The sequence below is a fragment of the Coregonus clupeaformis genome, chromosome 10, assembly GCF_020615455.1.
Source record: "Coregonus clupeaformis isolate EN_2021a chromosome 10, ASM2061545v1, whole genome shotgun sequence".
Lineage (NCBI taxonomy): Eukaryota > Metazoa > Chordata > Actinopteri > Salmoniformes > Salmonidae > Coregonus > Coregonus clupeaformis.
Window position 1 is genome coordinate 18677291 of NC_059201.1, and position 27062 is coordinate 18704352.

Genomic DNA, 27062 nt, shown 5'->3' on the forward strand with positions numbered 1-27062 from the left:
CGGGCCTGGACATGTACTGGCTTAAGCATGGGGACACGTCTGGCACTGCAGGATTTGAGTCCCTGGCGGCGTAGTGTGTTACTGATGGTAGGCTTTGTTACTTTGGTCCCAGCTCTCTGCAGGTCATTCACTAGGTCCCCCCGTGTGGTTCTGGTGATCATTTTGACCCCACGGGGTGAGATCTTGCGTGGAGCCCCAGATCGAGGGAGATTATCAGTGGTCTTGTATGTCTTCCATTTCCTAATAATTGCTCCCACAGTTGATTTCTTCAAACCAAGCTGCTTACCTATTGCAGATTCAGTCTTCCCAGCCTGGTGCAGGTCTACAATTTTGTTTCTGGTGTCCTTTGACAGCTCTTTGGTCTTGGCTATAGTGGAGTTTGGAGTGTGACTGTTTGAGGTTGTGGACAGGTGTCTTTTATACTGATAACAAGTTCAAACAGGTGCCATTAATACAGGTAACGAGTGGAGGACAGAGGAGCCTCTTAAAGAAGAAGTTACAGGTCTGTGAGAGCCAGAAATCTTGCTTGTTTGTAGGTGACCAAATATTATTTTCCACCATAATTTGCAAATAAATTCATTAAAAATCCTACAATGTGATTTTCTGGAGAAAAACATTCTCAATTTGTCTGTCATAGTTGACGTGTACCTATGATGAAAATTACAGGCCTCTCTCATCTTTTTTAGTGGGAGAACTTGCACAATTGGTGGCTGACTAAATACTTTTTCCCCCACTGTCATCCCACATAAAGAAAATACTATTGTGTATACTATGGTAGGAATACTATAGTATTCACTGTAGTGTTTTTGCATAGTTTACTGTAGTATTTACAGTTTACTATAGTATAAATACTGTAGTAAAAAAATAGTAGTATATACTATAGTAATTACTGTAGTGTTTTTGCAGACTTTAGTATACAGTAGTATTTACTGTAGTGTTTTTGGGGACATTACTGTAGTATTTACTAAAGTGTTTTGGTTTTATTTTCTTTGACAATGAAGTGGGGGGCTTTCTCCTTGAGGAAACCTACTGGAGAAATACTAAAAGAGCACATTTTCCATGACCTGTAGGTAGGTAGGATGGAGAGTTCAGAGCTTCTGCTCTTTTCTATAACCTGTAGGGAACAAAATATATTGTCTATACTTGGCATGTACTGTAGGTTAATTAAATACTGTAGTATTTACTATATTTGAAATGTTTTTGTGGACTGTAGTGTTTTTGTGGACATTTCTGTAGTATTTACTACAGTGTTTCTTTGTGGTTAATATTGTAGTGTTTAGTATTGTATTCTACACTATACTACAAAATTCTATACAAAGTACTACACATGATTGAGGGGTACTACAGTGTGTAGTATAGTATTCTACAGTATACTACAGGTTACTACATAATTATATAGTAAGTACTGTAGTATTCTATAGTAAACTTTAGTATTTTTTTATGTGGGATAAACTGTCAAAGTTCCAGAATGGCTAGCTAACTAACAAATATACAGTGCAGATAAATACTTCAAATTCATTATTACAGTACTGGCAAACCATGGTTGACCAACTCACTGACCAAAATGGCTAACCTTTATCCCATCATATGAAGGTTCATGTCCATTCTAGTATTCTAATTCTTTATTCTATGGGTGGAACCAGCTTCCCTGTGATGCTAGGAGAGCTGAGTCCCTGTCCCTTTTCCGAAAACGTCTGAAACCCTACCTCTTCAAAGAGTACCTTGCACTAATCTTTTCCTACTAGCACTGACTTTGCTGATAACTTTCTTATTGAGGAACAATTTACTTACTACGACTGTGATATGTGGTTGTCTCACCTAGCTTTCTTAAGATGAATAAAATAACTTTAAGTCACTCTGGATAAGAGTGTCTGCTAAATGACTAAAATGTTAACATGTAGACTCTTGCACTCCCACGCCCCCTTGTAACCCTTCCTGCTATCCCTGTTTCCTCATACACCACCCCACCACAGAGAACCCTGCACACTGGCCCTGTCCCATCTCTTCCACTGAGCAACCGGACACATGGGAGATTATGGGCCGATTATGGCTTATCCCTATGTGTTAATTTACAACTACCCCTCCAAGATGGAGTCATCTCCCCCAACACACATACTGTAAATCATAAATATTCACTACTAATGGCCCAAAAGAAGGAATACAGGTATATACAGTACCAGTCAAAGGTTTGGACACACCTACTCATTCAAGGGTTTTCTTTATTTTTACTGTTTTCTACATTGTAGAATAATAGTGAAGACATCAAAACCATGAAATAACAAATATGGAATCATGTAGTAACCAAAAAAGTCTTAAACAAATCAAAATGTATGTTACATTTGAGATTCTTCAAATAACTACCCTTTGCATTGATGACAGCTTTGCACACTCTTGGCATTCTCTCAACCAGCTTCACCTGGAATGCTTTTCCAACAGTCTTGAAGGAGTTCCCACATATGCTTAGCACTTGTTGGCTGCTTTTCCTTCACTCTGCCGTCTGACTCATCCCAAACCATGTCAATTGGGTTGAGGTCGGGGGATTGCGGAGGCCAGGTCATCTGATGCAGCACTCCATCACTCTCCTTCTTGGTAAAATAGCCCTTACACAGCCTGGAGGTGTGTTGGGTCATTGTCCTGTTGAAAAACTGTCACGAATTCCGCCGAGACTGCTCCTCCTCCTTGTTCGGGCAGGCTTCGGCGTTCGTCGTCCCCGGAGTACTAGCTGCTACCGTTTGATGTTATCTATGTTTGTTTGGTTTTGTCTGATTAGTGCACCTGTTCCATATCAAGTATTGATTATGTCACCTATAAGTTTCCTTTGGTTTTGTTTGTAGTTGTGTGTTGTTGTCCGCCTGTCCGTTGGTGTTTTGTATTTGCTCTCGTATATTTAGTGTATTGACGCACTGTATGCGTAATCACTTGTATTTTTGTGTATTGACGCACAGTATGCGTAATCGCTCGCCTCCGTTGTGTTGAGGCCCGTTATTTTTGTATTGTCGTGTTTCGACAAGTAAAGTCTGTTGGACTAAGCTTCTGTGTCCTGCGCCTGACTCCAACTCCACATCCACATCAGCTCGTGACAGAACAACACACCATACAATGGAGTCAGCAGGAGCAGCGGCGGCGACCGAGTCGCTGGAGGATCGGGTCAGCTGCCAGGACGCCATGATCCAGCAACTCGGCTCCGCCATGCAGGAGGTAATGAACACCCTGCGCCGATGGGAAAGGGGAGCCGTGCCCACACCTCCTCCTACATTACCACCACCATCGGCCAGCCCCACCAGACCAGCTCCGGAATCTAGTGGGATTCGGCTCTCGCTCCCGAGGGCGTATGATGGCACCGCAGCCGGGTGTCAGGGGTTCCTCCTTCAGGTGGAACTCTACCTGGCCACCATACACCCGGTGCCCTCGGGATACGAGAGCGTTTCCGCCCTCATCTCCTGTCTCTCCGGCAAGGCGTTGGAGTGGGCCAACGCCGAATGGAGGGGAATAGACGCCGCCACCATCAGCTATGCAGAGTTCTCCCGCCGCTTCAGGGCAGTTTTCGATCACCCTCCTGAGGGTAAAGCAGCGGGGGAGCGTCTGTTCCACCTCCGACAGGGGAAGAGGAGCGCACAGGAGTTCGCCCTGGATTTCCGGACTCTAGCGGCGGATGTGGGGTGGAATGAGAGGGCCCTCATCGATCACTATCGGTGTAGCCTGCGTGAGGACGTTCGTCGAGAGCTGGCCTGCAGGGACACCAATCTGTCCTTCGACCAGCTAGTGGACATGTCCATCCGTCTGGATACCCTGCTGGCCACCCGCGGACGTCCCGAGATGGGGCCGTCCATTCCATCCCCCAGCACCTCCGAGCCGAGCCCAATGGAGCTCGGGGGTGCTGGCGCTAGAGAAAGAAGGAGAGAGAACCCGAGGGGGGCCGTCCCCTGCACCAGCTGTGGCCGTGGAGGACACACTGCAGCTAGGTGCTGGGGAGGGTCTCCAAGGAATCGAGGCAACAGGTCGCGCACTGGGGAGTCATTTCAGGTGAGTAGGCGCCCCACTCACCCAGAGCTCTCTGTTGTCCACATGTGTATACCTGTGGTATTTCCTCCTTGCATCTCATTCCCAGCATTAGGCGCTAGCCGATTCAGGCGCAGCTGGGAATTTTATTGATCGGAAATGTTGCTCTAAGTTAGGGATTCCCCTCCTGCCCGTTGATGCACCCTTTCCTGTCCATGCCCTAGATAGCCGCCCGTTGGGATCTGGGTTGATTAGGGAGGTCACAGCGCCACTAAAGATGAAGACGCAGGGGGGTCATGAGGAGATTATTCAGTTGTACCTCATTGACTCTCCTGCGTATCCCGTGGTGCTGGGGCTTCCTTGGTTAATCACCCATGACCCCACCATTTCGTGGCAACAGAGGGCTCTCAAGGAATGGTCTGGCCAGTGTGTTGGGCGATGTTTAGGTGTTTCCGTTGGGGCGACCACGGTGGAGAGTCCGAACCAAGTGCCCGCAATGCACATTCCCCCTGAGTATGAGGATTTGGCACTCGTGTTCAGCAAGACGAGGGCGACGCGATTGCCACCTCATAGACAGGGAGATTGTGCGATAAACCTCCAGACCGGTGCGGCACTTCCGCGGAGCCATGTGTATCCTCTGTCTCAAGAGGAGACGGCGGCTATGGAAACATACATAGCTGAGTCCCTGAGACAAGGATACATACGGCCCTCCACTTCCCCTGCGTCCTCGAGTTTCTTTTTTGTGAAGAAGAAGGATGGAGGTTTGCGCCCGTGTATTGATTATCGTAGTCTCAATCAGATCACTGTGAAATACAGTTACCCTCTACCTCTGATTGCGAGTATGACTGAATCATTACGCGGAGCGCGTTTCTTCACAAAACTGGATCTCAGGAGCGCTTATAACTTGGTGCGCATTAGGGAGGGAGATGAATGGAAGACGGCATTTAGTACCACCTCAGGTCATTATGAGTATCTTGTCATGCCATACGGGTTAATGAATGTTCCTTCAGTCTTCCAATCATTTGTAGACGAGATCTTCCGGGACCTGCATGGGCAGGGAGTGGTAGTGTACATTGACGACATCCTAGTGTACTCTGCTACACGAGCCGAGCATGTAGCCCTGGTGCGCCGAGTGTTGGGTAGGCTGTTAGAGCATGACTTGTATGTCAAGGCAGAGAAATGTCTGTTTTTCCAGGAGTCCATCTCCTTCTTGGGTCATCGGTTGTCCGCGTCAGGGGTGAAGATGGAGATTGACCAGGTGTCAGCCGTGCGTAACTGGCAAACCCCAACCCCTGTTAAAGAGGTGCAGCAGTTTTTGGGTTTTGCCAATTACTACCGGAGGTTTATCCGGGGTTTGGACAGGTAGCAGCTTCCATTACTTCCCTGCTGAAGGGGGGCCCGGTGCGTTGCAGTGGTCGGCTGAGGCGGACAGGCGTTTCGTAAACTGAAGGACCTGTTCACTTCGGCTCGGTGCTGGCGCACCCGGACCCCACTTTAGCGTTCCAGGTAGAGGTGGACGCGTCAGAGGCCGGTATTGGGGCAGTACTGTCGCAACGCTCCGGCACGCCTCCTAAGCTCGTCCCTGCGCTTTTTATTCTAAAAAGCTCAGCCCGGCGGAGCGTAATTATGACGTAGGGGACAGGGAGCTGTTAGCCGTGGTTCAAGCCCTAAAGGTGTGGAGGCATTGGCTTGAGGGGGCTCAACACCCTTTTCTCATTCTGACTGACCATCGTAACCTGGAGTACATCCGGGCAGCGAGGAGATTGAACCCTCGTCAGGCTAGGTGGAACATGTTCCTGACCCGGTTCGTTTTTAAGATCACTTACATCCCAGGGTCCCAGAACGGTAAGGCAGACGCCCTGTCCCGGCGGTATGACACAGAGGAGAGGTCCATTGAGCCCACTCCCATACTGCCGGAGTCTTGTCTGGTGGCACCGGTGGTATGGGAGGTCGATGCGGAAATTGAGCGGGCGTTACGCACCGACCCTACTCCCCCAGAGTGTCCAGTGGGTCGGACGTACGTGCCGCTCGAGGTCCGTGATCGTCTCATCTATTGGGCTCATACGTCACCCTCCTCTGGACATCCAGGTATTGGCCGGACAGTGCACTGCCTTAGTGTTAAGTACTGGTGGCCAACATTGGCTAGGGACGTGAGGGTTTATGTCTCCTCCTGCTTGGTGTGCGCTCAGTGTAAGGCGCCTAGACACCTGCCCAGGGGGAAGTTACAACCCCTGCCCGTTCCACAACGGCCGTGGTCTCACCTCTCAGTGGACTTTGTCACGGACCTTCCCCCCTCTCAGGGGAATACCACTATTCTGGTCGTTGTGGATCGGTTCTCTAAGGCCTGTCGTCTCATTCCAATGCCGGGTCTCCCTACTGCCCTACAGACCGCTGAGGCTTTGTTCACCCACGTCTTCCGGCACTACGGGGTTCCCGAGGATATAGTGTCTGATCGGGGTCCCCAATTCACCTCTAGAGTCTGGAGGGCGTTCATGGAACGCTTGGGAGTCTCCGTTAGCCTTACCTCGGGTTACCACCCTGAGAGTAATGGGCAGGTGGAGAGAGTGAACCAGGATGTGGGTAGGTTTCTGAGATCCTATTGCCAGGGCCGGCCGGAGGAGTGGTCGGGGTATATACCCTGGGCAGAGATGGCTCAGAACTCTCTCCGCCACTCCTCTACTAACCTGACCCCCTTTCAGTGTGTGTTAGGTTATCAGCCGGTTCTGGCACCATGGCATCAGAGCCAGATCGAGGCTCTGGCGGTGGATGAGTGGTTTCGGTGCTCGGAGGAGACGTGGAACGCTGCCCACGTTCATCTGCAGCGGGCCATCCGCAGGCAGAAGGCGAGCGCCGACCACCACCGCAGTGAGGGTCCAGTCTACGCCCCTGGAGATCGAGGAGGCTCTCGACTCGAAACCTGCCCCTTCGCCTGCCCTGCCGGAAGCTTGGCCGGCGGTTTGTGGGGCCATTTAAAGTCCTGAGGAGATTGAATGAGGTGTGTTACAGGTTGCAACTGCCTAATGACTATCACATTAACCCCTCATTCCATGTGTCTCTCCTCAGGCCGGTGGTAGCTGGTCCACTCCAGGAGAGTGAGATAAGAGAGACCCCTCCGCCCCCACTGGACATCGAGGGGGCTCCGGCGTACTCAGTCCGGTCCATCGTGGATTCGAGACGTCGGATGGGGGGTCTACAATATCTCGTGGAGTGGGAGGGGTACGGTCCGGAGGAACGGTGCTGGGTGCCTAGGAGGGACATTCTAGATCCATCCCTCCTGACTGAGTTCCATCGTAGTCATCCTACGCGCCCTGCTCCACGTCCTCCTGGCCGTCCCCGAGGCCGAGGTCGGCGCACGGCTGGAGCCGCGCGTCAAGGGGGGGGTACTGTCACGAATTCCGCCGAGACTGCTCCTCCTCCTTGTTCGGGCAGGCTTCGGCGTTCGTCGTCCCCGGAGTACTAGCTGCTACCGTTTTATGTTATCTATGTTTGTTTGGTTTTGTCTGATTAGTGCACCTGTTCCATATCAAGTATTGATTATGTCACCTATAAGTTTCCTTTGGTTTTGTTTGTAGTTGTGTGTTGTTGTCCGCCTGTCCGTTGGTGTTTTGTATTTGCTCTCGTATATTTAGTGTATTGACGCACTGTATGCGTAATCACTTGTATTTTTGTGTATTAACGCACAGTATGCGTAATCGCTCGCCTCCGTTGTGTTGAGGCCCGTTATTTTTGTATTGTCTAGTTTCGACAAGTAAAGTCTGTTGGACTAAGCTTCTGTGTCCTGCGCCTGACTCCAACACCACATCCACATCAGCTCGTGACAAAAACAAATCATAGTCCCACTAAGCCCAAACCAGATGGGATGGCGTATCGCTGCAGAATGCTACGGTAGCAATGCTGGTTAAGTGTGCCTTGAATTCTAAATAAATCACAGACAGTGTCACCAGCAAAGCACCCCCACACCATAACACCATGCTTTACGGTGGGAAATACACATGCAGAGATCATCCGTTCACCCACACAGCGTCTCACAAAGACACGGTGGTTGGAACCAAAATCTCAAATTGGACTCCAGACCAAAGGACACATTTCCACCGGTCTAATGTCCATTGCTCGTGTTTCTTGGCCCAAGCAGGTCTCTTCTTATTATTGGTGTCCTTTAGTCGTGGTTTCTTTCAGCAATTCGACCATTAAGGCCTGATTCACACAGTCCCCTCTGAGCAGTTGATGTTGAGATGTGTCTGTGACTTGAACTTTGTGAAGCATTTATTTGGGCTGCAATTTCTGAGGCTGGTAACTCTAATGAACTTATCCTCTGCAGCAGAGGTAACTCTGGGTCTTCCATTCCTGTGGTGGTCTTCATGAGCGCCAGTTTCATCATAGCGTTTGATAGTTGTTGCGACTGCACTTGAAGACACTTTCAAAGTTCTTGAAATGTTCCGTATTGACTGACCTTCATGTCTTAAAGTAATGATGGACTGTTGTTTCTCTTTGCTTATTTAAGCTGTTCTTGCCATAATATGGACTTGGTATTTTACCAAATAGGGCTATCTTCTGTATACCACCCCTACCTTGTCACAACTTAACTGATTGGCTCAAACACATTAAGAAGGAAAGAAATTGCACAAATTAACTTTTAAGAAGGCACACCTGTTAATTGAAATGCATTCCAGCTGACAACCTCATGAAGCTGGTTGAGAGAATGCCAAGAGTGTGCAAAGCTGTAATCAAGGCAAAGGGTGGCTATTTTTGGTTACTACATGATTCCATATGTGTTATTTCATAGTTTTTGTCATGTGTACGCTGGGAGTCGTGAAGCAAGTACAGGGAGTGAATTTAATAATAAATGAAACATGGAACAAAACAAGAAACACAAGTAGTGTACAGACATGAAACACAAACACAGAGTCAATGACGCCTAGGGAAGGAACCAAAGGGAGTGACATATATAGGGGAGGTAATCAGGAAGGTGATTGAGTCCAGGTGTGCCTGATGACGTGCAGGTGCATGTAATGATGAATCCCAGGACCGGTGACCTCGAACGCCGGAGAGGGAGTATACGTGACAGTACTCCACTCCTGACGCGCGGCTCCAGCCGCATGACGACGCCGACCAGAGGGACGGTCCCAAGGACCAGGGGCGGATAAGTCGCTTCTCCTGAGACCCAGGAGCTGGTCGCTTCTGCTGAGGCGAGGAAGCCTGTCGTGCCAGCCGAGGCGCTGGAACCTGTTGAGCCAGCCGAGGCACCGCAGGTCGACGCCGACCAGAGGGATGGTCCCGAGGACTAGGGGCGGAACAGTCGCTTCTCCTGAGACCCGGGACCCATTCGCTTCTGCTGAGGCGCAGAACCTGTCGAGCTTGCTTAGGCATGGGAGCCTGTAGAGCCAGCTGAGGCATGGGAGCCTGTCGAGCCAGCTGAGGCATGGGAACCTGTCGAGCCAGCTGAGGCATAGGAACCTGTCGAGCCAGCTGAGGCTTGGGAGCCTGCCGAGCCTACTGAGTCTTGTGAACCTGGCAAGCCAGCTGAGGTATGGAAGCCTGGCGAGCTAGCTGAGTCATCCTCGGTAGACTCGGCAACGGATGCTTGACAAGCCAACTGGGTCTTGTGAACCTGACGTGCCGGCTGAGGCATGGAAGCCTGACGAGCCAGCTGAGGCTTCCCGGTTGCTCCGGTAGTGGCACCCGGACCCGACGTCACCTACACTAACAAAAAACAAAAAACACTCCCTGATGCTTCCCTTTGGTGAGGCGTTATTCTGTAACGTGTATGCTGGGAGTTGGGAAGCAAGTACAGGGAGTGAATTTAATAATAAATGGAACTAAACAAGAAACACGAGTAGTGTACAGACATGAAACACAAACACAGAGTCAATAACGCCTAGGGAAGGAACCAAAGGGAGTGACATATATAGGGGAGGTAATCAGGAGGGTGATTGAGTCCAGGTGTGCCTGATGAATCCCAGGACCGGTGACCTCGAACGCCGGAGAGGGAGTATACATGACAGTTTTGATTTCTTCACTATTATTCTACAATGTAAAAAATAGTACAAATAAAGAAAAACCCTTGAATGATTAGGTGTGCCCAAACTTTTGACTGGTAGTGTACATAAACATCACCAAATCCTCTTAGTGATATTTTCCTGTATTTCCCCACTGTCTCTATTTCTTATTTTTACCTCTCTCTTTTTCTCAGCTTCCCTCATCCAATCTTCCCTCTATCCATATTTTATCTCTCCGTCCCTCTCTCTCCTCCCATTTCCCATCTCATTCTCTTTTCTCTCTCTGAGCCGTGTGATATTATTTCCTCCTTCACTCTGGGGTCTTGGTATAATGTCATTGGTACAGAGGCCTTCCTGTCCAACGTATCGCTCAAAATAGAAGAGCTGTGTATTGACCTTTGACCCAGAGCCTTCATTGAGAACACAACCTCACACTCTATCGATTTATTGGGATGTTCAGCACCTGTTGCAGTGGAAGAATGATAGAGATCGCCTCCTAGATGGTTTAGTTGGCGTCAGGGAAGACATGTTTCAACGGAGTATCAATCTCAATGTTCCTCATAGTCATAATATAGAAATCAGCTTAAAGTCATTAGAACGATGAATGATTAGAACATGGTTTTAACTGATCTTTGCTTTCTTATTTAATAATCTAGTATTTTACAAACTCTCACCAGTCATGCATTTATATGTATGCCTCATACAATTATAAAAGTATATTCCATTTATATTCATTATACATGGTAAAACATAGGAAAATACACTTCTCATGGTATACACATTTTGTGTACACAAATGGCCTGTAATGAGTTGCACTACATCTTAAGTTGTGACATTTATTAATTGTCTGTTTGTAGCCCTAATAACTAAAGCTGCTTATAATGAATAGTAACATCACCAGATAAATAGCCAACTGTTCAAGCATGGGATCCATTTAATCCTGAAAAAATAAAATACACTAGCGCATCTATATTAATTAATGCATATCTGATACCCTCACTCCATCCTTGTCTGTCTCCCAGGGCCTAGGCCTGGCTGAGGATCTGTTCGATCATCTCAACCTGTCACCAAGTCCCCGTCCCCTATGATCGTTTAGACATATCAGATGAAACTAACCATTTCTCCACAACCTGGTTGGCAATAAAACATTTTTTGCACATATCATCAATTTAACTGATTAGCCTACTCACTATAGTTTCCCATATTTGTATAGGCCAGGCAATCTCTTTCCATGTACAGCTTGTTGCATGGGCCGTTTTTCTTCTTCCCAAAGACTCACATGAATCGATACGTTCCCTTTGTTGTTTTTAATTCAACTCACATCACTCCATTCATTGTTCTGTCTCTCCCTCTCCGCCTAACACCCCCTCCATCATCTTCCCTCCGTCCACTCCCCCTCACTATCTCTTCATTCTGGACCCATCTATCCATCTTTTTTTGTCCTTTCCCCAGAATGAGATGCAGGTCACGCTCACGGTTTCTTCCCCTGCCATGGCAGTGTTGGCGGGAGCGGTGGCTAAGCGTGTCCCTGTCCGGTCTAAATTGGATTGATTAACGGCGCACTGCTATGGCAGGTCTCCCGGGACCCCCTCCACCAGCCCCCCCTCTCCCAAACTCCAGAGGCTACAGGGCTCGGTAATTGGTAGTCGAATAGCCATGGCAGCTCCCTCCTTAATGGCTCCCACTCCTCAATAACTCCATACAATCACAATAAATGGGGCAACAGAATAGGCTACTGCGGTCAGATGGTCTCCTGAAACAGTGGCGGGAGGTCAGAATAAAAATCCATGCTTGGCTACACACACTGTTGTCTAGCTGCTGGACTAGGGTTTATTTTCCTTAGTAGTCTATATTGTTTTTTAGGTATCTCAGGTGGACTGGAGATACATAAAGGAATTGCATCTTATAAAGATATTTTGCCTTCTTCTATAGACTTCCTGTTCTCTGAGAGGAATGAATGACTCCCGTGAGGAGGATCTGTGATGTGGTTTTGTGTAGAAAAATGTTTGAGAACAGAGAGGCTGACTTGCTGTCAATCCCAACATCTGTCTACATGGTTGAGTGGCGTTAATCCCCTGACATTCTCTGAGTTGTGTTTTGAGGGGCGGACAAGGAGGAGAACCTTTCCAGGAGAACCTTTTTCCATAGATGTATAGCTAGGCAGCTTATGTTAATCTACACTGGGTTGTTGTGGTTAAGGGTTAAGGTTAGTATTGTAGTTTGGTATGTTCCTTGCCACATCCTTTCAATTATTCATCTGTCATTCTCTCTTGGTAGCACTTGTCATTCCTGGTTCACAGGTGGGACATTTGTGTAGAAATTTCAGTATCATACGATATATAGTCTAATAAGTATCAGGTGATATCATTAATATTATTGGACGATAATGGCAATAATAATAATGATAATAATAATAATAATAATAATAATGGTATCGGAAAATCTTTTTCATAGGCAATATGATATAGTAGAGCATCGTATCGGCCATCATGGACATGAAAATATTGGTTATCAGTATCAGCCCAGAATTTCCCAATGTCGAGCATTCAGGGCAATTTGCCAGCTTTTACTTAACGTATGACACTGCACATTCTTGAATTCAATGGCAAATGCCATGAGCGTTCTGTCTATTTGAATATCCCAAAGCTACCAATATGCTACCTGCAACCTTCTTCAAACTGTATGCAGAGACATAAAAATGGTATCCATGAGTTCGTATGACTCCCAACATACGGAAGTATCCCTTTAAAGGATCATAACAAGGGCTGTGACAGTTCTGGTATGTACCCCTCCTCCCTGCAATGACCCTTTAAACATGTCATTCAGCTAATTATATTTGCTAGCGATAAGGAGGCCTGGTTATTTATGACTTCTTGCACGGGTCCGTAGGGGACATTACTTCACCAAGGCTCAGACAACAGAAAATATATGCAGTCACTGACATTTAATGTGTAATGTTTATGATTAATGTATAGTTGCATTGTACTTCCTAATATAACCTAGTGGCTCAACAGCAATTCTGCCCAACAATGAAGAGTCATGGTGTAACATTTAAAAACCATGTTGGTGAAACCAATGTATGAAAATGAGAATACATGTACTGATTAAGTCAAATATATTTGCACTTTACAATGGAGTGCAAAAGAGCAGAATGTTCTGTTTTTTTATTTCAAAACTGGTTAAATGGCTACTTTTATCCTGCCAGCACCTGCAACTTACCACAGGTGAGATACAGTGGCTTGCGAAAGTATTCACCCCCCTTAGCATTTTTCCTATTTTGTTGCCTTACAACCTGGAATTAAAATGGATTTTTGTGGGGTTTGTATCATTTGATTTACACAACATGCCTACCACTTTGAAGATGCAAAATAAAAAAAATTCTGAAACAAATAAGAAATAAGACAAAAAAAAACAGAAAACTTGAGCGTGCATAACTATTCACAACTGCTCCAGCTCCTTCAAGTTGGATGGGTTCCGCTGATGTACAGCAATCTTTAAGTCATACCACAGATTCTCAATTGGTGTCACGACTTTCGCCGAGGCTGCCTCCCCTCCTTGTTCGGGCAGGCTTCGGCGTTCGTCGTCACCATATATCATAATTCCATTTGTCTTGTCTTGTCAATTACACACACCTGGTTCTTATTCCCTCATTAGTCTGTGTATAAGTGTTCCCTCTGCCCCCTTGTCCTTGTGGGTGATTGTTTATTGTGAGAGTAGTGTAGTTCGGTGGAGCTACTCGTACCTTGTATTGCCGGGGTAGATTTTTCCCCTGTGCCTGTATATTGTTGGAGCTACCCGTACCTTGTATTGCCAGGGTAGATGGTTTCCCCTGTGCCTGTTTTCTGTTGTCGCTATCCAGCGCAATTGTGTACGACGGAATAAGCTCTGTATTCTGTGATATACCCTCCTGCGCCTGACTCCTTCTATCACACTCATCACAATTGGATTGAGGTCTGGGCTTTGACTAGGCCATTCCAAGACATTTAAATGTTTCCCCTTAAACCACTCGAGTGTTGCTTTAGCAGTATGCTTAGGGTCATTGTCCTGCTGGAAGGTGAACCTCCGTCCCAGTCTCAAATCTCTGGAAGACTGAAACAGGTTTCCCTCAAGAATTTCCCTGTATTTAGCGCCATCCATCATTCCGTCAATTCAGACCAGTTTCCCAGTCCCTGCCAATGAAAAACATCCCCACAGCATGATGCTGCCACCACCATGCTTCACTGTGGAGATGGTGTTCTCGGGGTGATGAGAGGTGATGAGAGGTGTTGGGTTTGCGCCAGACATAGCGTTTTCCTTGATGGCCAAAAAGCTCAATTTTAGTCTAATTTGACCAGAGTATCTTCTTCCATATGTTTGGGGAGTCTCCCACATGTATGTTGGCGAACACCAAATATGTTTGCTAATTTTTTTCTTTAAGCAATGGCTTTTTTCTGGCCACTCTTCCGTGAAGCCCAGCTCTGTGGAGTGTACGGCTTAAAGTGGTCCTATGGACAGATACTCCAATCTCTGCTGTGGAGCTTCGCTGCTCCTTCAGGGTTATCTTTGGTCTCTTTGTTGCCTCTCTGATTAATGCCCTCCTTGCCTGGTCCGTGAGTTTTGGTGGGCGGCCCTCTCTTGGCAGGTTTGTTGTGGTGCCATATTCTTTCAATTTTTTAATAATGGATTTAATGGTGCTCCGTGGGATGTTCAAAGTTTCTGATATTTTTTTATAACCCAACCCCGATCTGTACTTCTCCACAATATTGTCCCTGACCTGTTTGGAGAGCTCCTTGGTCTTCATGGTGCCGCTTGCTTGGTGGTGCCCCTTGCTTAGTGGTGTTGCAGACTCTGGGGCCTTTCAGAACAGGTGTATATATACTGAGATCATGTGACAGATCATGTGACACTTAGAGTGCACACAAGTGGACTTTATTTAACTAATTATGTGACTTCTGAAGGTAATTGGTTGCACCAGATCTTATTTAGGGGCTTCAAAGCAAAGGGGGTGAATACATATGCACGCACCCCTTTTCCGTTATTTATTTTGTATAATTTTTTGAAACAAGTTATTTTTTTCATTTCACTTCACCAATTTGGACTATTTTGTGTATGTCCATTACATGAAATCCAAATAAAAATCCATTTAAATTACAGGTTGTAATGCAAGTAAATAGGAAAAACGCCAAGGGGATGAATACTTTTGCAAGGCACTGTACATTACACATTAAATGAGAATTATTCCATCCAACCAAATTATTTAGAATGTTTAATAATTTAGTCCTGGCCATTTCTTTGAAGTAAAAAAATAAACATTTCAGTTTAGAATTTTTTCTTGGTCCTGTGCAGTTGTAAATCAAACAATTACACGTGTTCAATTTCAACTTATTTTAGAAGAAATAGTGAATCATGTAAGTAGAGAGTGTTATTTATGATGTTACCCTCAACTCTAATGTAAGTGCATGGTCAAACAGCAACAAGAAAATAGTAATTTGTGTAAATAAATAGAGCATACCAATTACAGAGCATATTGTAAATACTACCACCGTAACTGTTAACGTACCAGCATTTACACCCGGTGCACATGACAGTAAGAAAGACTGAGTAAAGGGCCCCAATTGGCCTCTTTAGTGTCACCATGTAAGTCTGAGTGAGTGTGCCTAAATATACAATTGTGTGTTGTCTTTGTGACCAGTATAGTGTTTCATCAGTGATCATTTTTCTTTGTGTGATTTTGAGTTGGTTAATTTAAGCATTCTGTTTTTGATTCTGTTTTTGAGTCCACAAGCTCAAATCAAATGAATATGTAGTGGCAAAAAAGTCAATATGAATACTAATTTCAAAGATTTCATTATCAAACACTGTATTTTGTTAAGCTGGAACAGGCGGAGAAGTCTGATTAGAGAACCAGAGCAGTGAGTCTCAGTTTGGGCTCTCACCCAGTAACTATCAAAATGAAACCTTGTTTTCTCTAAGAGGGGAGGAGGGGGAGCAGTGGGAGTGGGAAAGAGAGAAAGGCAAATCAGGATTATTGTCGACTGCAGTGGAGATTGATATCGACAAGGGAGTGAATTTCTGTCTGTTGGCCAAATGCCATGCCGACTTGAGCTGCTGCTGGGGTGAGCGAGGGCCCGTGGGACGACAGGGAGGATAACACTGCCTCCACTTTTCATTACTGGGGCACCATTAAATAGAAGAGGGCGAGAGAGAGAGAGAGGTGGACAGAGGGATACATGGAGAGAGGGAGCTAAAGACACAGAGAAAGGAGAGAGGGAGGTGGAGACAGAGTCCGTGGAGAACAGGAGAAGGCAGCAGAGAAGGAGAGACAAGTACAGGGGAAAAGGGAATGGGTAAAGAGAAAAGAGAGGAGAGGGACGGTGAAAATGAGGGTAAGTGAGAGATATTTAGAATGAGAGCACAGGAGAGAGCAGCTGCGTGGCACTTTAACAGTCCAAGCACAAGACAGGGGTGAGGGGAGCCAAACTTGAGGGGGGCTGGAGTGATGGGGAGGGAGGGAGCCTATTGGGTAACAAACTGATCAAGCGAGCCTATTTCTGTGGGGCAAGAATGAGACTGGGGAGGTGGGGGTCTGCGTAGTCTCTGTTATTTTGGTGTTTTGCAGTGGTGCCTTGCTCCTCTGGTAATAAAACTGACAGGATTCATTCACCGTGATGTACAGACCTCTCAGAGCGGAGCGAGAAGATTGAGAGGGGTCTCTTAAACTCACCTGTGGGACAACTGTGGGCAGAGAAGCAGGGGTCGAGGAGGGGGGGGAGAACTGATGGAAATATCCAGTTTATACAATGCTGTGGCTCTCTCTCTCTCTCTCTCTCTCTCTCTCTCTCTCTCTCTCTCTCTCTCTCTGGTCAGTGTTAAGGTGTGCTCTGTTACCATTAGGGTGGTGGTTGTGGAAGCCCTTTAACATTCATGTGGGTCTGACCCCTAATTGGCATGCTAAATGCTAATATATTGCCATGACACTCTGGACCTAAGGTGAAGACGTTGATTAGAAAGTTCCTAATTGGCTCTGGGCTGGGACGTACCAATGGTGGAGACAGTTTAATTGGATATAAAGGGGTTTCAGCTACAGACGACTCTACCTGCAGAGCATCAACTATAAAGCAGCCATAGGTTGAGCAATGACATTAAGTAATGTGACAGTCAGAGACAGGTCATTTTCTGGCCCCTATTGACAATTTGGACATTATGAATATTGGGATCCTTGCGATATTTACCAATACAAACACGTACGCTGGCAGGTAGATGCACAATTATGCACACAGGCAGGCAGACACACACATAAGTGTTTTCTCCTCCATATCATCTGATTACAATGCTACCTATGTGTGTGGTTGGGTCTTGCAAACATCACGTGATTGATTAAACATTTACTTCACATGTTCAGGCAATCCTAAGACATCTCACACTGCTGACATTTTTATAAAGTGATCAAGCTGTCATGGTGGGGAGAAATTCTTCATTGGCTACCTTTAGTTCCCTCATTATATAATACCATGAGTCATGGGTTAATGCCATACTTTTAGCCTTCACTGTCTATTCTTGCAAATGTTATATTCCAATGTCATATACATGTCCATGATCTCTAAGGGCTAAATGTTCTATATCCTCCCTTACACAGAAAATTGTCTTTATCAAACGAATCCTGACATTTGAACACTCCTCAATGAGAAAACCCAACCTTTGGGATGAACTATTGAAGGAGTGTGTGAGGCAAAATGAAAAGGAAAACCAAGACGAGACAAAAGACAGGAAAAGGAAGAGAAGGGAGGCCTATTAGTCTGCACTGTGTAAAGGACAGTGATAATTAGAGAAATGTATGGACATACAGTGCCTTGCAAAAGTATTCATCCCCCTTGGCGTTTTTCCTATTTTGTTGCATTACAACCTGTAATTTAAATTGATTTTTATTTGGATTTCATGTAATGGACATACACAAAATAGTCCAAATTGGTGAAGTGAAATGAAAAAAATTACTTGTTTCAAAAAATTCAAAAAAATAAATAACGGAAAAGTGGTGCGTGCATATGTATTCACCCCCTTTGCTTTGAAGCCCCTAAATAAGATCTGGTGCAACCAATTACCTTCAGAAGTCACATAATTAGTTAAATAAAGTCCACCTGTGTGCACTCTAAGTGTCACATGATCTGTCACATGATCTCAGTATATATACACCTGTTCTGAAAGGCCCCAGAGTCTGCAACACCACTAAGCAAGGGGCACCACCAAGCAAGCGGCACCATGAAGACCAAGGAGCTCTCCAAACAGGTCAGGGACAAAGTTGTGGAGAAGTACAGATCAGGGTTGGGTTATAAAAAAATATCAGAAACTTTGAACATCCCACGGAGCACCATTAAATTCATTATTAAAAAATGGAAAGAATATGGCACCACAACAAACCTGCCAAGAGGGGGCCACCCACCAAAACTCACGGACCAGGCAAGGAGGGCATTAATCAGAGAGGCAACAAAGAGACCAAAGATAACCCCGAAGGAGCAGCTAAGCTCCACAGCGGAGATTGGAGTATCTGTCCATAGGACCACTTTAAGCCGTACACTCCACAGAGCTGGGCTTTACGGAAGAGTGGCCAGAAACAAACATATGGAAGAAGGTACTCTGGTTAAATGAGACTAAAATTGAGCTTTTTGGCCATCAAGGAAAACGCTATGTCTGGTGCAAACCCAACACCTCTCATCACCCGAGAACACCATCCCCACAGTGAAGCATGGTGGTGGCAGCATCATGTTGTGGGGAGGTTTTTCATTGGCAGGGACTGGGAAACTGGTCAGAATTGACGGAATGATGGATGGCGCTAAATACAGGGAAATTCTTGAGGGAAACCTGTTTCAGTCTTCCAAAGATTTGAGACTGGGACGGAGGTTCACCTTCCAGCAGGACAATGACCCTAAGCATACTGCTAAAGCAACAATTTAGTGGTTTAAGGGGAAACATCTAAATGTCTTGGAATGGCCTAGTCAAAGCCCAGACCTCAATCCAATTGAGAATCTGTGGTATGACTTAAAGATTGCTGTACATCAGCAGAACCCATCCAACTTGAAGGAGCTGGAGCAGTTTTGCCTTGAAGAATGGGCAAACATCCCAGTGGCTAGATGTGCCAAGCTTATAGAGACATATCCCAAGAGACTTGCAGCTGTAATTGCTGTAAAAGGTGGCTCTACAAAGTATTGACTTTGGGGGGGGGGGTGAATAGTTATGCACGCTCAAGTTTTCTGTTTTTTTGTCTTATTTCTTGTTTGTTTCAGAAAAAAAATATTTTGCATCTTCAAAGTGGTAGGCATGTTGTGTAAATCAAATGATACAAACCCCCCAAAAATCCATTTTAATTCCAGGTTGTAAGGCAACAAAATAGGGAAAATGCCAAGGGGGGTGAATACTTTCGCAAGCCACTGTATAGTGTGTGTGTGTGTGTGTGTGTGTGTGTGTGTGTGTGTGTGTGTGTGTGTGTGTGTGTGTGTGTGTGTGCGTGCAAGTGTGTGTGTCTGTGTGTGTGTGCGTGCGTGCGTGCGAGCGTGCGTGCGTGCGAGTGTGTGTGTGAGTGAGTGAGAAAGAGAGAAACACACAGCAAAACTGCATTTGTGGTGTACTGACTTATGAATGTCCTCCCGTGTGGCTCAGTTGGTAGAGCATGGCGCTTGCAACGCCAGGGTTGTTGTCTCGATTCCCAAGGGGGACAAGTACAAAAATGCATGCATTCACTACTGTAAGTTGCTCTGGATAAGAGGATCTGCTAAATGACAAAACTAAGTTTAAAAATGTATCAAATGAATGACAAGAACTATCGCTTGGAAAATGTGCCCTATTTTAAAACGCAGCGATGTAATTTCCAAGGAAGTGTTATGAATATGCACTTATATCAATGCTTTGCTGTTGCAGTTTCAAAGCCACCTGTACGTCCTACAAACTCTGGATGACAAGTAAGGGAAAGCCAAAACAAATGTAGTCATTAAGTCCTGTGTAGCAGACAGTATCTGGAAGGCTGTACTAAACTAACACCTCCACTGAAACCCATGATAATTAGTAGCCGCTAATCCTGACAACGGATACGTCAGCCCACTAAATGAGATCTAGCGCTTCACACAGTTGCCCACAAATTATCTACTAGCATAATTAATTAATGAGCTAATTAAGTTGATGTTGGACCGGATCCCTTCTGAAGTGAACATGACTGTGTTTTCGGATCAAAATGGAAATAAATTACATTGATATGTATAGCGTAAAGTTCAATTGAATGGAAAAATACACTCTCTAGCTCTCCAGTAGCCTATGTCCTCTGTAAGGTGTGCGAAGCTGGAAGCGGGACCGCAGTTCCAACGTTGTGTTGGGCTTAATTAGTGCTCAGTCTGTCCTCCAGGTCTCTTTCTCCAATAGGTCAAATCAAGCCAAATGCCACAGTCCTGTAATGGGGACACGGTGTCACAGGAGGCACAATGCTTCTGAGCAGACATGTTGGGTCTAAATGGTTTAGCAGCAGCTCTTTAAACACTGTACTGGACTCATCATAAACTATTATATAGAAGAAATATGGGGCCAACATGGGATGGGCCAGGCCTAGACACTCCCAAAATGACCAATCAATGCATTCCATACCGGCTATAAATATTAATGATAATCCCACTCCCAGCTCATCATCGCAAAGAGCAAAATCTATATTGGTTGTAAATTATGGATCCATGGGAAAGGTCACTTACTTTAACAAAAATATTTTGGTGGCTCAAGAAACATGGAGAGAGGAGATCTGACAGCTCACTAGGATATGCAGGCTTGTCAGTTGTGAGCTGTGATCAGACACAATATAACTTCCTTCCTAATCATCGATGTCTAATAGGTACACTGGACACACTGGACACACTGGACACACTGGACACACTGGACACACTGGACACACTGGAAAATATGTCAAGGAGCACATGTGAAGGATTCATCATCCATTTAGCAATATCAGATATTCAGAGATTTACGACTGTCAAGGTCTTTGATCATTTGAATTTCTTCCACCTTTCTGTGTTTACACTGGCCTTCTCTTTCACTCCATCTCTCCTCCTCTGTTCATACTATCCCTCCTCATCTGTCTTCTTTATGTTGATCTGATCCAGCACTCTCATGTTGGCCTCGCTGTAGCTGTGTTCATATCTGCTCTCCTATGTTTATCCATCCATCTTCCTCTCCTCCCTTGATCTCTCTGTCGCCCCACTTGTCTGCAGCCTGCCTCCCTTTACCTACCCCCAGTTGTGTCTTAATCCCACCTCCCTTTGATTTACCGTGGATAAACTGTATCTCTGTGTCAACACCACAGCCGGGGGTGGCGTTTACACCTAGATCTGCCCTTTGAGTTATAGTCAATGTAAATCACACTTACATTCTTTTTGCCCTGTACATGCTTCCCCTTAGTGATGTCATAACATTCAGTTTCACTGCTCTGCAGATGACACAAAGCTTTATTTATCAATCAGACCCAGTGACCAAGTGTCTTGCTGACATCAAATGTTGGATGTCTGACAATTTTCTCCAGCTCAATGATAAGAAACCAGAGGTTGTTTTATTTGGTCCCCACCTTGCTAGAACACAGATTGTAAATAACCTTGGTCATTTGTCCACCAATGTAAAGCCTACGGCCAGAAACGTTGGTGTCTTCTTTGACCCTGACTAACCCTCAACCTGCATGTAAAGAAGGTTGTACAGTCCTGCTTTTATCATCCAAGAAATAAAGCTAAAGTCAAGTATTTTATTTCAGTCACTGATCTGGAGAAAGTTATATATGCTTTTATTTCTTCACGCCTAAATTACTGTAACTCTTTGTATACGTCTCAGTCAGAAATCACTCCATCGTCTACAGGTAGTTTAAAATTCTGCAGCTGAGCTTTTAACAGGCACCTCTGGCAGGGCACTGTTGACCATTCCAAGGTTGAAAACGAAAGGAGACCGGGCATTTGACATTAGGGTCCCTAGACTTTGGAATGGTCTGCCAGAAGAGATCAGGCTTTCAGATTCAGTGCCTCTTTTAATATCCCTGCAGAAGACACACTTTTATAAAGATGATTTCTAATGTATGATTTCAATGTATGATTTTAATTAGCTCTCTTTTGTCATTCTCTTTTTTTCATTTTATTATTTTATGATATGAAGCACTTTTACTTGTATTGAAAAGCACTATACAAATAAAGTTATTATTATTATTATTATTATTACATAATTATTACATAAATCTACAGTTTGACTGGATACTCAGAAGGACAGGTACAACAACTTAAATGGGACAACACAATGGACACATCACAATTGTCCATTTCTGACACAATCCAAACAGTACGCCTACACACTGCAACTACTAAACATTGACATTGATATTGGTACTCCATGCTGATGTTTATCCGTTGGTCTCTAGCTTTGGCTATACGATGTTCTCCCAGGGTTGTGTTTTTCTAATTGACCCCATCGGTTAGCTCCCCTATGAGAGCACTTGTCTATTCACTGCAAAGTGGGACCACGAAGTGGAGTGGGCCTCTGAAGGGGGGGATGGGCACTGAATTAGGTTAAATAATTGAGTTGATGGAAAAGATAATTAATGGGCAAGCCAATAGACAAGCCAGAAGAGACCGGGGGTGCACGTGTGTGTGTGTGTGTGTGAGGTGTGTGCGTGAGAGGGGGCGCACAGGTGGATGGGAGAGGATCTAATCTAAAAGCCATGAATGATTTAACAGCAGTACAGGACAGGAATGACAATTTCAGTGACGGCACGCAACAAACCAGGTCTCCCAATTATTCCCGGCATTTTCCTGTCTTCTTTACTGTGCACTTTATACACTCTCTGTCAAATCCATGACTGGGGAGGCAGTGCGGAATCTACCTCTTAATAGACCTGGTCAAATAAAAGCCCTGTGTTATGGGTGTATTGGGGAAGCTGAGAGAAGTGCCAGGGTGGTACAGGATCTGAGGATAAAAAATTATAGAAATGTTTATTTACAAAACTTTTGAAATGAATGGTAACTAATAAAATGTTATCATTTAAATACTGACTTGGACTCATCCATTCCACCACCAATTGGGTAGGTAACATTTATACTGAACACAAATATGAACGCAACATGCAACAATTAAAAAGATTTTACTGAGATACAGTATTAGAGTAAGGCCAACATTTGAAATTTGACCAGAGCACCATGCGAAACCCCTAACTTCCTTGCTTTATGGCTATAGTGGATAAGGACTTGAATTAAACCTGACTGACTTGAGCTCCTTGTTTGGGGGTATACATTCAACCCAGTGAAAATTGTCTGATGAAGACAGGTTAGATCACTTACACTTAGATCTAATTGTTTGTATTAGTTGACAAGGTGTAAGAAATCTTGAGACTATGGGTAAGAAATCTTCAACTCTAGCATTTCCACTGAAGACAGTTTTATGGAGATTTTATGTTGGATGGTTCAAGTTGTCCATGCCTACCAATCTGTCATGAATAAGCAGTAGCTATCAGGGTCACGGTCGACTCAGTAACACACCGCTGCCTGACTATACAGCCTGTAAATTATGTGTAAAGAAACCAAATACCAGTGTGTCATCAAACATTCAGGCTGATTTGGCTTGGCTGGTAACAACGCAAAAGTGAGTTAATCTATTCCTCTCTGGTAAATCCCTCTGTGTCGCTCTTCTGTTCCACACCACACATGTCAAAATCAAACCTCATCGAGTCAGGGTTTAATTCCTCAAGCATCTCCAGATGGGCAACTTTCAAGCCTTTTTTTATTTTTATTTTTTTTGCTTGTTTATTTATTGATGTTAAAGCCGGAGATCCTCAGAGGACAGTAGCCAGCTGTTGCGTTTTGGCGGATCGTTATCCTCTCGATCGCTTAGCTGTCACTGCATTCTCTCTCTTTCTCTCCTGCTGCCCAAATCAGGAGGTGGAACCTGACAAAGCGTAAAACTTTTTTTATCTTCTATTAAGTGAGGGCTTACTTGTTCTTATTCAAATGCTAAATGAGTTATTTTATTCTCATAATAATCTCTACCTCAACTTTCCTTTTTTTTCAATTTTTATGTTTAATCTTGATTGCTTTGCTAATTCATCCTTCAAACATGTGCCATTGTTGTCTATGGCCATCCCACCATCTTACCAAAAATAGAATACCAAACAGCAACACTTGGCCCACCTCATTTGGACTAGCTATAGCTAAATAGTTAGTGTTGAGGGTTTAGAACGTGTAGGCCTACCATGCTTTTAAGTTGATTGGGATATGTAAGCGTTCCACTGTTCTACACTTATCTGTGCCTTCATGTTTGAACAATAATACTCTCTGAGTGTACTTGTGTAAAATTCAGTTCCTCTGGTTAAACTACCTACCAGAATAGTTTTATTTCAAGGTACTTGGATATTTAATTAGGAAACGAGCTGATAAATCTCTTAATAAACCAAGCGAATCAACCTTGCCTATAATTAGCCCTTTAATTTAATAATAAGGACACTTTTATCCAAAGTGACTTACAGTCATGCGTGCATACATTTGACATATGGGTAACCCTAGTGGGAATCGAACCCACGACTCTTGGCGTTGCAAGCACCATGCTTTACCGACTGAGACTGAAGACACATATGCACACAACTCTAACAATATACTCATTATAACCCTTTCTATTTTTCAGAGAGGCCTATGACAAGGAGAAACACACATTAGAGAATAATGGAAGAAGAAGTGATAAAAGAAGGCATAGGTAGACCAGGGGTTCTCAGACTAATATAGATCAGCTGAACTGTTGACTTTTAGTGTAGGAACAATTGAGTGCTCATCTGTCTAGAATTATTAATGTTTTAATGGAAATGTATAGTGAAATTTATTGAGAAACTGACATGGGCATGAACAGCCAATTCCCCCAAATACACACGCACACACAACAATACACTCCTCTCTGTCTCACCTGTCCATTCTTCTTCAGGTCGGCCCACATGCTGGTCCCGTCTCCCCCCCTCATCAGGACATGGTAGGTGAAGAAGTAGATGCCAGGTAGGGGGCAGGTGAACTTGCCAGTGCTGGGTTCATAGTAGTTCCCCACATTGGTCACCACGTCGTCAAACCTCAACACCTCACTCCCTTCATGCTGTTTGCGGAGGCCTGCATAGAAGGCAATCTTGGGGCTGTAGAAGGAGGGGACGTAGCCCCCTGGGCCAGGGCCGGGGGGACCAGGGGGGCCTGGCTTGCCTGGTTCTCCTGGGGGACCTCTGGGGCCTGGGGGGCCAGGGAGTCCAGGGCTCCCACGAAACCCAGATTTGCCCCTTCTCCCTGTGAAGTCTGGGGGTTGGGGGGAGACAGCAGTCAGCTCGTGGCTTCCCTGTGGGGGGGTGAAAGTGTCGCACACCATCTTGCAGCTGCCGAGCATCTCATAATGGGTGCTCCCACCCCCAGACGCGCCCCCTTTGGTGGTGTGAACCAATAAGGGGATAGCAACCAGCAGCACCAGCACCATGGCCACGCCCACTCCTGCCCCGATGACACGTTTCCTGCGGCTGAGCCGGGAGGCGGCCAGCGTAAGGAAGTCCTCCTCCCCCTTGGCCGGAATGGTGGTGCCGGCCAGAATGAACTCTGGGAAAACCGGGACTAAGGGGAGAGATGGTGAGAGAGAGGCACTGAAGGGGGGAAAGGGGAGGAGGCAGAGAGGTTCTACACCAGGAGTAGGAGGTGAGGTAGTTAGGTAAAATAAAGGGAAAGAAGGGGTAAATGAGGGAGAGTGAAAGGATAGGAGGGTTGTGAGGAGAGACTGGAAATACAGGAGATTTCAACGTAAAGAAAGGAATGAGATGCTATAGGACACTGAAGGAACAACAAGGCTCAGTTGTTGAAGTCAAATGTCAGGAGGAGAAACATGTTTTTCCATTCCATAATTTAAAAAAATGTTTCTCTAGATTTATCTTTGGATTTCTCAACACCTTTTTCTTCACATCTATTTTTGAAGATTGGACTTTTTGTCCTCAAAGCAATATTTATTCACTTTTTTCATCCCTATTTTCAGTAAAGATCTCACTGATATCAAAAGTACTAATTTATTGTCTTTTGGCGGGCTAGAGGTGAAACCAGCCAGTTGAGTGTGGACACCTTCTCCCCGTTACAGACATGGGTTGAAACTGATTAAGTCACACATCCAGTTCTTTGGAAGGTTTTTCCCTGGGATGGAATATAGTAGATTGTAGATGGTTCTAGAGGGTTCTTTAAAAATATAAATATTTTTCAGCCAGAATGGCAGCAGAATCTCCTGGTGGAACGTTCTTATATTTCTCAGTTGGAGAGCTGTCAGGTGGGGTCTGCTGCTCCAGTATTCCCACTGGAGTCCATCTCACCCAAGGCATTCAGTGAAGGGCACTCAATTGTCTGGTCCAAGGATCAGTGGAGGGGAATGAAAAAATGCTTTTTTCCCTTCCTTCTTCCTTGTGCTTCTCTTTCTCTATGTATTTTTCATTTACTTAATCCTGGGTGTGTTTTCCTCACGGGTAGACTAACACATTCCTCTCTCAGATAGGTATTTTTTTAAGTCAGTATTTATTGAAACACAGTGTTGAGAAAATGTTCTGTTCCTCATGAAAACTTGTTCCTCTGTTTTTTGTGGCGCGCTGAGTCGTAGCAGAGAATATCTCAGGTTCCACTGTTTGCCTCCGAATCAGACATCTTGTGCCAGGAGCATTCTATTGGGGGAAGGAAATATATTTTGAGATTGACCTGATTAAATTAATACAGTATTTTCACTATGGGTTATGGCTATGCCATAGTTATCATGATCAGATACAATGAAGGTTAAATAATATCTAACAATTATCACAAATCAAATAATTAATTTAATTACTGTAAAGCAGTAAATTGTTTAAATTATCCTATTGGGTCTGAGCTACATTGGATGTAAAAATTGCAAGAGGTGTAGTAAAGTAACATTATTTAAAACTGTAGACCTAAATGGTTACAATTGTGCAAGATTGAACATTTACTTTGTGGATAAATGTGAGACTATTTGTTCATTGGAATAATAATAATAGTAATAATCAAATAATTAATAATAGCCATGTCTACTAATAATTTT

At 44.9% G+C, this 27062-nt stretch overlaps 1 protein-coding gene and 1 non-coding gene across 2 annotated transcripts in view; both read right to left on the minus strand.

Moving 5' to 3' along the window:
• LOC121575266 (complement C1q-like protein 4) overlaps nt 1–25755 on the minus strand; it is a 31492-nt gene extending 5737 nt beyond the window's left edge. Inside the window, exon 1 of the mRNA XM_041888240.2 lies at nt 24918–25755. Within this exon, the coding sequence (XP_041744174.1) occupies nt 24918–25463 (546 nt within the window). The 5' untranslated portion in view covers nt 25464–25755. The remainder of the gene's footprint in view (nt 1–24917) is intronic.
• On the minus strand, nt 1004–1056 carry LOC121576083. Its single transcript, XR_006002435.1, has one exon. It is a non-coding gene; the product is annotated as a U7 small nuclear RNA (small nuclear RNA).
• Nucleotides 25756–27062: the final 1307 nt, after the last annotated feature.